Source organism: Taurulus bubalis, assembly GCF_910589615.1.
Source record: "Taurulus bubalis genome assembly, chromosome: 1".
NCBI lineage: Eukaryota > Metazoa > Chordata > Actinopteri > Perciformes > Cottidae > Taurulus > Taurulus bubalis.
In genome coordinates, this window is record NC_136589.1 from 7,737,729 (window position 1) to 7,750,021 (window position 12,293).

Below are 12,293 nucleotides of genomic sequence, written 5' to 3' on the forward strand. Positions count from 1 at the left end.
TGTCTGCAGTGATATCACAACACTGCAATATGAGGATACGCTCACATGACCGCCACCCGTCTCCATCCCTGGGCAAGGCACAGGTCTGTAAATATACTGCTCAGTTGACATGATGCGCCCATGAATTCTTCATCTCTGTTGAGCTGCTGATGCCACATTTTGTTCTGCTAAAACAGCAGACTCGATCATTCTGTAATGTCGTCTAAAATGCTTACTTCACGGTGATTATTGCACGCCCAGAATTAACAGGAAGCGGTCTGTGGTCCGTTCAATCAAATGCCCATATGGGTAATGTGAAGGCTGCAGGACAGCAGCATGTTGCTGTTCATGCAGAGCTACCAGGGTGTGAGCCGTGTACTGCTGTATGAGATGCCGAAACAGGAATGTAGCCAGAATGCATTCCTATGTGTCCTGAAAGGATCATATTCTTGGTCATGTCTAAGCGAAACTGTGCGCTGCTAAGAGCTCACATACAGTTTGTTATCCTTTTTTAAGCACCATAAGACGATTGATGTGTAATATTCTTGTACTTTATATTATTATAGAAATGTTAAGCTGTTGGGAAATGTAAATTGTACCTAGTTAGCAACCTTGGGCCACGAGCTCAAATTGACACATTAATAGTAAACACACACATGCTGTTTGTATGGGTTGATTGACAACTGGCTACATAACCCTGCATGATTTTCTAGCTCACTTCCTTATAGGGTCATGTGGCTGCAGGTAGAAGTTTGACCATCCCTTCTCCCTCCATCCGCCTAGATATTTATAAAATCACCTCATGTCATATGATTTCCTGTCTTGTGTAGCTGTAACTGGGGCCAAAGGTAGGCATGGGGAATAAAAGGAGGAGGAAGGATGCCTGCTGAGCCCCTCATCCCACCACAACCACTGCCAACGTCAGACTAAAGAAATACATAAAATGGCTCAGTCCGTGAGGAGACCGGAAACTCTAGGAGCCATGGACCATGAGCCCCAGAGGGACAAGACCAGGACCAGCTACTTTGGCAACGTCAAGACCAGGTCAGGCCTCTAAATACATGGATTACTTGAGAGAAAACAGGGGAAAGCTCGGAGCAGACATGTGACAAGTTTGGCATAACATTTGCTTCTCAGATTTAAGCAAGATACAATTCAGTCTTTAATTATACTCATAAAAATGGTAACATGTCAAGGCTAACATGAAGAATGTGTCATGCCAGACTATGATACAAATAGCAATGCTTGTTTAGCACAAAATGCACATTTTCATCAGCTGGTTTCATCCACTGTCACTGAAGGACTCCACGCTCCATCAAAGAGCATCATGTGGGGGAGAGCTACAACAGGAACTATCCATTGCACAGACAACACCCACTCCCCCTATAAATAACTCTGATCAGACTGTGAGCACCTGCTCTATTCAGTCAATCACACTTCAAATTCTTAAAACAAATGAATCCTTCAATCTCTGCTGTTAAAGGGTAATCCATCCTGAAATAGAATTTATATTTCAGTGTGGACAGTCAATATTAAACGCAAGATATAATGGAAACCTAATGAATTAAATCAGAATGAAGATCATGTGATGTGGTGGAAAACTACAAACACTCGTAAGATGACCTTTGAGTATTTTTCCTGGCTTTCGAAATGTATTTATTTACGTCTTTTCTCTGTCTTGTATGACAGTTTTTTACTTGTTATTAGACATACCAAGCACTTTGAAGATGCCATCCTGGGTTTTTATAGTATTGTGATTTATAGTATTGTTTTTATAGTATTGTCATAGTGTGAGGTTGAGGCAGAAACAGATGGTGCATTTTTACCTTCATTAGTTTCTAACATGCTCTCAGTGTTTTTTAGAATACATTCAGCAGATGTGTAACGTTCTTAAATACAGCGTGATATAATCAGTGTTTTTGTTTTGCTCTTTCTCAGGTTGGGTTCCAAGCTTCCTCCTGGTGTTTCTCAGCCGCCACAGTTTGCTAAGCGGCCCTGGGAGGCTCAACCTCAAACACGAGTGATGCAGGAGCCTGCAGCCAGCAGCCAGCGTCAGCACCAACCCACCGTGAGCCGGCCTCTCAAGCACACCCCCCACATCAGAAACCCCAAACTGCGGCAGTACTACTTGCAAGGTGCACTTCCTGTGTTTGATATCTATATACTGTATATGCATTGAGTAGGGGCAAAGTACAGGAGGATTTCTAGTTTGAATTTACATTTTAGCATACTCATACTGAGTCTGTTGGCAATTTTGCATGAAGTTTTTTTCATACAGGGAAATGAGCTGAAGTGTATTCATCTTGATGATGAGGCACCAGAACTCGGGATGTTTTTATGTGACATAAATTGTTTTTCCCCTCTCAGGGCCTTCATGGGATCTTAACAATACTGCAGTGAAGCAAGAGCATATGAGAGGACTGTCAGATGACAGCACAAGCAGCAGGGTGAGTCACATGTTTTAGTTTTTGGCTTTGTTTCAGACTATTGTACTTCTGGCGTGCATTGAGAAACACAGCTTGTGGGAACAAGTGAGACATGAATTTGGGAAGTTGGGAAGCGACAGACAGATAATAAATGTATTGCTGCATCAATATATCATCTGAGGAGGTATGCTAGATAGAGCAAGACTTTTGTGGCTGGTAATTTGGTTTCACGATTTATGGTCATGAACAAGTTTGATAAAGAGCGTCCAAGGTTCAGAGTTGAGTGTCAGAGCTCTCAGAGACGTTCACAAGCGCCATGGGAAAACAGAGTCTGTTTCAGAGCCTCTACAACAAGTGCAGCCGGAGGAATGTATATTCAGATGTTTATTCAAAGGTATTGTCTGCTGAGTTTTTAAGTCCACTGCTGAGCTGCTAAATATGAAAGCACGTTTTTGGGGGATTTTTTTCTTTCCGCCCTGTATTTATCATGAATGTGGAAAGGGCGTTAATGCTCATAACTAAGTGTTCCAGTCTAATTTGTTTGATCTCTGCTTTTCCTTTTTCTTTCCTTCCTGAATTTCCTTTTGTTTTCCATCTTCTTCTCCTCCGTAAAGTCAAAAAACGTTTAATCATTTTGGTTTCCGAGCTGAATAAGCACATATTGTATTTTCTCTTGTCAGTTTATTAAGTATACCAAGCTAAAAGTAATGTACTCTAACAGAGCAGCCCTGCAATATATCTTTACTTTGTGAAGATTATAATGTCGAGTTTTTGATGAAACTGTTTCAGAATGGTGTCGAATCAACTTTGTGTATTTTGCAGCAAGAGTATGTTGGGATTGATGGTTGAAAATCACTGCCCTAGAGTATAGGTGTAAATCCTCCTTTTTAAACTCTTGAGCTGCTCATGTTTTTATGTTTAAAATAATATTCACCCATTTATTTATTCATTTATATGTAGTATGTACAAACACATGAACACAAACACACAGTGTATTCCTCACACACAGCTCCAGACACAGCCACATGCTCACAGCCACACCAAATCACACAGTTTCTCTGTGATCATAATCTGTCAAGCGACCAGTAATCTAATTTAGGTCAATGGGTCCATCTGTCAGTGGATGACAGCTATGATCTATTATATTTAGAGGTTCACATCAGATTGCCAAACATTTGAACAGATTTAGAGTGGGAGCATGCAGTGCTCTGCAAAACAAATAGCAGTGGGTATTTTAGTTCCTAATTATATTAAAGTAGCAGTTACTAGAGCTCTTCGATATTATTTGCTCCTGACCGACTGAAAGATTTCCTCCATAGGCCGCTGCATGCATGAAGATGGATGCAAAACCACATTGTGCATGAATGAAGAAAAACGTCTTGAGATCTGGTTTATCATTAGATTTTAATCTTTTCTTGCGCTTGTGTTTCAGGGTCTCCCCGGGGACACGGTGTTCAGCGTCTCATCTCAGTTCAACAGTAACAAAACATCTTCAGTAGAAGAGGGCAAAATGGGTCACCATCCCTCCATTTGCACTTCAAATGTACCTTCTTCGTCTGCTATCCTCGTGCCCAGAGAGGTAAGAGTTCATTGTAAACAGATGATGGCACAGTGTGTATGTTATGTGTGGAAAAAGAATGAAAAGAGAACAGGTTTCTTTTCCTGTTGTTGCTGACTGGATATGCAGAACAGAAGCATTTCTCATGTCTGTCTTAGTATTTAGCTTTAGGTAGGAAGTGCGTTGTTCCATCTTTAACCCATTCAGGAAATCAATACCTCACCACGAAACATATCCTTGTGAGCAAACTCGGGCTGATAATGTTCAATTTGTACTTTGTAAATTGTTGTATTTTAGCTGTAAAGATAGGCCTCCAGCATGTTATCCACAACCCCCATGTGTGACATGGAACTAAGATGTCACCACAAACAAAGAGAGGCGGGGAAATGCTGGCCTGTAGAAAGAGGAAGTAGTCACTCCTGTCATCGGGTTGTATCTATTTCAATGTCAGAGCTGTTCTTATCATGGCTTCCATTCTGAAGCAGCTGGTCGTTCCGAAGGGAAAAAACACTTCCACCGGCCAAGGATCGTCTCAACTAGAACTGGACTCGGACTCTGATCCTAAACCGAAGCGAGAAGCGGAGGCGGCTCTTCAACCTCAGCCATCCTCACCAGAAGCAGAATATGACAAACTACTGGTATGAAAAAAACATATTCCTTTACTCCATGTTTTGCATTTCGAAATTGAAGTGAAGAGTGCAAAAAAACATTAAAATGAGTTTGAGTTGTTGACAAGTTGAGTGGATTCAGAAATCAAAAGCAGCATCCCTACTCGGGTTTGAACAAAGTCTATAAGCAACTTTATTGGAGTAAATGAGGGTGAAAGTAGATTCGGAGGTTGCGGTGGAACAGAGCAGGGAATGTCAATTTAACAATTACACCAGTGTTTACCTTGCAATTACATGTCAAAATTACATGATGTTGTGAAAAGGGCCTATTAGAGACCAACTAGAAAACCCCATTGCACCATGTTGACATGCTAAACTATATGGCAGAAGACTGGAGTGTAGAGCCGCTGTTAATATACAGCAGGAGGGTGATTGGCCGCAAGAGAGAGATTGAGTGCCACAGCCAGCCACAGGCAGAGAAAGGACAAACAGCTGACATACCAAGAAACACAGGGAAGGGGTGACAGGTTTCACCTCTAAACTTCTCAAATTGTTTCATGTAAATAACTGTTCAAAGAGGTAAAATGTATCCATTCTTTCACAGCAAAATGAAAGGTTCGAGAAAGTCCAAAAAACAAATGTGTGCAGCTAAACTTATTATTTATCTGACCTTTCGTATTTTGTGACTCTAAGGAGGGGCTCCACCCCTAGGTTGGGAACCTGTAGACTAAACTTACCGAACTGTAAATACAATACATTGATGCATCAATATTAAGAATCTAATTATGTAATATATAATAAAAATGTATGTTACAGGGAACATTTCACTGCATAATGAGTCATTTTACTTTGATACTTTAGTTCCATTTAGCAGATTTTGTACTTTTGGAATAATTTAAAACTGTGGTATTGGTACATTGACTTAAGTAAAACATCTAAGTACTTCTAATCCAGGATAAATATGCCTTTCTGTAGTTGTGGGGTACATAATATATATTGACCTCTTAATGCAACATCAATTGTGTTCCATAAACCTCAGGCAACAAACATTTAAAAATAGAACGTGTATGAGAGAATATTAAAAAGAAACCTGAATGAAAATGTTCACATGACCGTGTATCATTGGGGACGAATACATATTCAAAATTCTTGCTGTAAAGATATATTTGAATATATCACAAAGCACATTTTGTTGTTGTATGCTGATACGATTTGTGACGTTGACAGGATGTGGAGGCGGTGCCAATGCCGGATGGACAGCTCTGCTTATTGGCTCTGCCACCAGAGTGCTGCCAGGGGGAGGGGCCAGAGGCCATGCGGTACCTCAAACTATTCTGCCGCTACATAACAGACCGTAAGGTCGGTGTGACCGCCACGTCTGTCTGGTTTCAACTCTCTACAGCAGGAGACATCTGTACGCTAACATCAGCTGTCTCTGTTAGGGGGTAGTTTCAGGTATCCTGTTGGTGACGTCTCACAAGATCTTCTTTGACCCGTGCAAGACACATGCCCTGGTGAAGGAACATGGCTGTGAGGAATACCTCCTGTCCTGCTCTGTCGACAATCTGGCATCTGTCGCCTTCTTCTCTGACATCTCACACGTTCGATTCAACACGTCCCAGCAGAGGTCAGCAATGATCCACTGTTCTTAAACTTAACACATTTAACACAGATTACATGTAAAGGCAATGCAAGCATTTAAAAAAAATCTATTTCTTATCAGGAGAAAGGGCAAGAACATTTTCCAGAGTTTGAAAACCGGCAAAAGCCGAGCAGACGGCTTCCCAAACCCAAAAGGGGAGTCGCTCCCAGCTCTGATGTCTGTGGCTGCATCAGATTTGTCCCGCCTGGCTCTGAGCCTGACCAAAGAGGTCTCTCGGGAGGAGGAGGATGCAGAGAGCAGAGACATGGCGAAGGCTGAGGTGGAGCTTGATAGCAGCCCTCTGGAGGTGCTGTCGGAGGCGTCTGGAGGCGACCTGGGAGTGGCTGCCCTGAACAGCGCTGCCACCTTCTGCTGTGGAGGTCAAGAGGCGGCGAGTAAAGTGAAGACGGAGCCGCATCCCACTGATGAAACGGGGATGTCTTCTGAGAAGAATCCGACTGCAGGTACGGATGTGAATCAGGATCGGTCTCCAAGATGGCTTATTTTTCTGTTTGTATTTTTCTTTACCACAAGTGGACCATGGCTCTATGTTTACTTTCAGTGCCTCGGAGGTCATCAGCTGGAAATCCTGGGAGTCTGATGTTTTTGCGGCTGCGGGTTCAGCCGTCTGCAGGAAAGAAAAAGGGTGCAGGAGGCCTTCAGCTGGGGTCGTCAAAGCCTTTAGCTAGAAGGGATGCCTGGCTGGCCCTTTCACAAGAGAGGTACTAAAGTAACTAATGACAGAGAAATGCACATGGACCAGAGATTTAAAGGGATACTCCAGCGATTTAATATCATAGTTAGAGGACTCACAAGAGAGTTGAGGCTACTTTCACATCGCGTCAGACCGTCGAGGAGACAAATTGACCTGCGGTTTTGTGGCAGATTAGCATCCCCCCCCCACCCTTAAATACGAACTCCATTCAAACCAAACGCATCCAGTTGTTGACTCAGGTTTTTGGTTATGAATTTAACGTCTCAAGCCCAAGCTAAAATAACCCTGACGACATCGCTATGACCTCCAGAGCCACAGAACAACTGTACACAAACATTTTCACTGGCTGTGTTGTGCTTACCCATTTCTCCTTCAAGGACAATTATGGGGAACATAATACAGACTAAATAGACCACGTAGAACACATTTCTGACATTGTTTTCAAAATAGTGTCACATTTTTTAAATGATACATATGTCACATTGGCCGTTAATGGTAAAAAAAAAAATGGTATTAATAATTACATAATTATAACATGATTTTTTGGGTTTTATTTTTTTTTAATATGCTTTGGATTGAACAATATAAAATCTGTTGGCTAAATACTATTGAATCAGCCAAATTAACTGAGCAGATCCTAATTATTTTTTATGATTTACCTACAAATGTCAAAAGAACACTGGGTTCACATGACGTATGTGTCACAACGATTTTTATCTGATTTGTTTTATATCAGTTTCTTCAAGAAATGTGCTCGCAGCAGGTGCAATACATTAAAGGACATGCTAATCAAGCATTATAATTCTTAAAATGGGTAAATATTACCTTTAACAATGAAAAACAAGCTTTTTAAATTCAGCATTTTCTTCAGATCTGTCACAACCTGGATCAGCCATCTTGGAAAGGTTGTTATGGGAACACAAAATTACATGACCCACCAAGATGTTCAGTAGGTGTCACTTAGGGACTCTATGAGTTAAAATCAAGGATGAAGCTGTATATGGAACTTTCCAGAACACTTAAAGGACGTGGGACGCCTGTGTCACCGTGGGTCCTTATGGGTTAACTTAACCAGCCTGCTATTAACACACTCCATCTACTTGTGATGCTCAAACTGATCACTTCAGTTGAACATTTACTTTCTCTGATTACAAATTTCTTGTCATTCAGTAAACATTTCAGTAAAAGTACAAAGGTTAGTGAAAGGGCGAGTATGGCATCCACACAGTAACTATTTAACACTGTTGGGAGGTAACTAAACACAGTTACTTAAATACTGTAACTAAGTAACTGTAGTCTTCATGCGCATTAATTCAATGCATTCAAAAGCTCCTCCTACTAATGTCCCTCCTGGCCGTGTTGACGCAGCTGCGGGATTGTTTGTCTTGTCAACATGTCTGAGTGACTGCTTGGTTTTCCCCCTGCAGCTCTGACGAGCTGTACGCCTACCTGACACACTGTCGACCAGACTTGTGTATATTTGAGGGAGGAGAGGAGAAGAGGGAAGCGGACCGAGACGAAGAGGAGTTTGTACTCATTGAGGACAAAGAGGAGGAAGAAGAAGAAGAGGAGGAAGAGGACGAGGAGGTGTTCCAGAGGCACCGCAGCTCAGGGGACGACTGGGAGGTGAGTAGGTTCATTTCAGTCTCAATGTTCTGAGGACATAAATGATGGAAACTTCTTGTGCTCTTCTCCTTCTCTCTGGGTCCCACGGCTAGTATCTCAAGCTGGTTGCCAGCTGTCAGTTCATGCTGGAATTTCCAGTGATTGTTGTCAGCTGGGGTGACCGCCGTTACATCTCCTAAAACTGAAGAGGCAGGTTTTGCCGAACAGATGAAAGAGTTTGAGTTGGAGAAGGGCATTGACTGTAATCTTGAGATGGGAAAGCTTACACACAGAGAAAGCTGTGTTGTGTTTGAAGGAATTTGAATTTAATGCACCAGTGTTCCTAAAGGTTCCACAACTTCACAATCAGCTGGGCAATCACTTGGTTTTGATGCGAGTAGATGTATTTGCGTTGTTCAAGTCTTTTGTGAGGTAGATGTGGATTAATATTGAATTATCTTTAAGTGTGTTGGGACAACTTTAACTGGCAATGCTCAGGAGAGAGTGAACTAAAACTAGTCCGGATTATGAGAAGGTCCCGGCTGGCATTTTGAAGGCACATGGGCTTGTGCCGCAGACTTATCGGAAAACAGAAATATCAACGGGACACTGAGTTTTCTCGTGAGGATAAGTCATTGTTTGCTCAATGGTGCAAGAAAATGCACTCATTCATGAGTGTTTGGTGAGAGGTCTGTTACGCAACCCAGGTCTAGTGACAACAGGTTCAAGGAAGGTTCAAGTCCCGTCTCAACCCAGTGTGTCCAGTCGGGATAGTTTGTTGAACACTGGGTGCTTATGTGTAAACGGAGACCTCTGTTTGGGACCGGAGTGAGGTAACACAGATTGTGCTCCTGTTTTAAATACCGTCATGACATTCAGAAACTCTCATGGTCATCAGCTCGCTGGCCATCTTGGTGTAAATAAGACATATGATCGGGTGTTGCACCGTTTCTTCTGGCCTGAAGAAGGATGTGGTCCGGTACTGTAAGTCCTGTCATGTATATAAGGAGACTGGTAAGCTAAATCAGACGGTCCCGCCTGCACCATTGTATCCGATCTCGTCTGTAGGTGAGTTATTGATTGTGTTGGCCCACACCCTCAAAGCAAGTCTGATATTAATAATTTCTGATAACATGTTCAACATTCAACATGCTCACTTTTTTCCCTGGAGCAATACCACTAGGTAAGATATTGGGATGATGTTGGGATAAAGTCACGTTCATTCGTGTACGTACCATCCTGGGTGCCAAAGAAAAGTGCATTGGAGTATTTTCATGCAAGCGTACAATGTTGTTGTAAAAAAGATCTGCGGCAGGGAAAGGGCTATATTCTATGTTTATGTTTATTGTCATGCACCTTTCACCTAGTCAAATTCCTTGTATGTCCAACGTACTTGTAAAAAAATATGAACGATTCTGATAACTGATGCATTTTCACGCTTATAATTAGGTTGCATTCTTTGTAATTATTTAATTTGTGTGAAGGAAAAAAAAGAATCACAAACTTGGAGTGTTACACGCTCACCGCTTCTCTTTGTTTCATAATGTATTAATGTTATTGTGCAGATGGTGTTGATGGAAGAGAGTGACAAGCCAACGCTGGTCGACAGGGACCCTGACGGACTCGATGACATCACAGAGAGCAGCCACATTTTAGAGGCTTCACATGTCAGAGAGGTGGGGCACACACACACACACATGCACACATACACACACATAAAGCAGTATACACAAACTCATCACACACATGCACCAGCTTTTTGTAAATCCAGCACTAAGTTTGTGTTTGTTTCAAAGCAGTGATTGTCAGAATCATGTTGCACCAACAAAACCTTCTGATATTTCACTTTCTTACTTTTAACAATTAAAAACTATTAATAATGAACGGAAAAATCACATTGACAGGAATGTGTGCCCGCAAAAGAGATGATTAATTGTGACTTCAATGGGACTTTGAGACTTTAGCAATGTATAAATCGTTTGCTCGAGAGACATCTGCGGCCTTTCAATTTGAAGCAAACTAAAACAGGGAGTCACTGGCTGTAACATAAATGTGTAACATAAAAATAAAATGGTTTTAAGTGATATTAAGCTTAGTTTTACACTAGAGTGAAGCTTGCAATTGTTTGCATTATTATACAGCATTTCTATCAAATATCAATCCGATATGTGAACCGTATATACGGTTTCATATACTGTCTTTCTTTGGGATATTTGTGAGATGTGATTTTCTATTTAGATAATATTTACTTTACTTGACTATAATCCATATGTCCTTCACTTCATACAGCTTAAAAATTGACAAGATAGTTTCCAGTTGGTTCAGTCAGCTGTTTAGTTAGCTACACTCTAGGAGTTCGGAGTGTGAATATTTGACTAATCTCTATGTCGCACCTAGTTTGTGTGGTGCAGCTTTTTTTATATTTAGAAAACACTTGCTCAAAACTGTCACTTGGATGTATTCAGAAGAGCCAGAGTAGAAGAGTACACTGATTGTGATTGCTGCACAAATTTAGATCTCAGCATCTGGCCCTGTTCATATTTGTGCTCCTTCCTTCCTCCTCTAATCTTCTCTCAGCTATGTAAGGAGCTTCCTCCGAGGACAGTTGGCTACAGCTGGCAGCTGACTTACAGTACGTCCCGTCACGGCGCCAGCCTCAAGTCCCTCTACAGGAAACTCAGAGCCACAGACTCCCCTGTGCTCGTTGTCATCAAGGATGCACTCGAGGATGTAAGAAAAAACACTGCATGTTTCCTCCAATATTCATTTTGGATGTTGTAATATCTTTAAAAATGTGCATTGTGTCTTGTTGCTGTGTCTTGTGACATTTCTTCATCAGATATTCGGGGCCTTCCTCTCTCACCCTCTGAGGCTCAGTGAGACGTTCTACGGCACAGGAGAAACGTTCCTCTTCATGCTGCATCCTCGCTTCAAGGTGAGCTAACAAGCAGCCCCACCGAGGGGTTCTGTTGAGTCAAATTTAAGAAAGGGTATGGATGCCTGCGTGAGACATATTTTTCACAATAACTTACAACACGACTAAGACAGGTGGCAGAAACTGTTTTGTGGTGATTGATTCAGTCTTTTCTTTGCAGTGCTTCAAATGGACTGGAGAGAACTCCTTTTTTATCAAAGGAGACTTGGACTCCTTTGCTATTGGTGGAGGCAGGTAAATCATTTTTACAACTTCCTTTCTATTTTGTCTGGGGAAAAAAAAAATCTGCATCTGCATTTTAGTCATTCCTTTACCTTTACTACTCTGTCTCTTTCTCTGCAGCGGCCACTTTGGTCTTTGGGTGGATGAGAATCTGTACCTCGGTCGCAGCAGCCCCTGCTACACTTTCAACAACTGTTGCCTCTCAGAAACCAACGACTTCCGAGTCATGGAGCTGGAGGTGTGGACGTTCACCTGAGAAGGTCGCTGAGTTTCTCTTTAACTCACCTCGTTGTCACTGATCAGCTTTATCAAGACAGCATTTACTGTATCACTGAGCAAAAAGTAATGCAGCCGCTCATTCATTTCATGGTAACGTCCATGTCAAGAACTATTACAAACTGCTGGATTTATCCGTGTGATTAAGTGCTGAGGATTTTACTAAACTGTACGAGGCGACCCGATCTCCCGGAGTGGGAGTTTCATGGTGGACTGTTTCATGGTTGACTCATTCCTGAACTGAGTAGACCTGAATTGGATTCTTGAGTCCCAGAAGTAAGTCTCAAACTGTACTTTGCTCTTAATGTGAATCAGTAACTTCATATC

At 41.9% G+C, this 12,293-nt stretch overlaps 1 protein-coding gene across 1 annotated transcript; it reads left to right on the plus strand.

Moving 5' to 3' along the window:
- The first annotated feature begins 17 nt into the window (after positions 1 to 17).
- Positions 18 to 11,948, plus strand: LOC306735148 (oxidation resistance protein 1). Its single transcript, XM_079216592.1, has 16 exons — positions 18 to 83; positions 810 to 1,023; positions 1,918 to 2,114; positions 2,347 to 2,426; positions 3,838 to 3,984; positions 4,446 to 4,601; positions 5,799 to 5,930; positions 6,014 to 6,198; positions 6,295 to 6,677; positions 6,776 to 6,935; positions 8,356 to 8,554; positions 10,099 to 10,209; positions 11,111 to 11,263; positions 11,373 to 11,468; positions 11,629 to 11,702; positions 11,811 to 11,948. The coding sequence occupies exons 2-16, from the start codon at positions 923 to 925 to the stop codon at positions 11,944 to 11,946; spliced, it is 2,310 nt and encodes a 769-aa protein (XP_079072718.1). The 5' UTR covers positions 18 to 83; positions 810 to 922; the 3' UTR covers positions 11,947 to 11,948.
- The last annotated feature ends 345 nt before the right edge of the window (positions 11,949 to 12,293 follow it).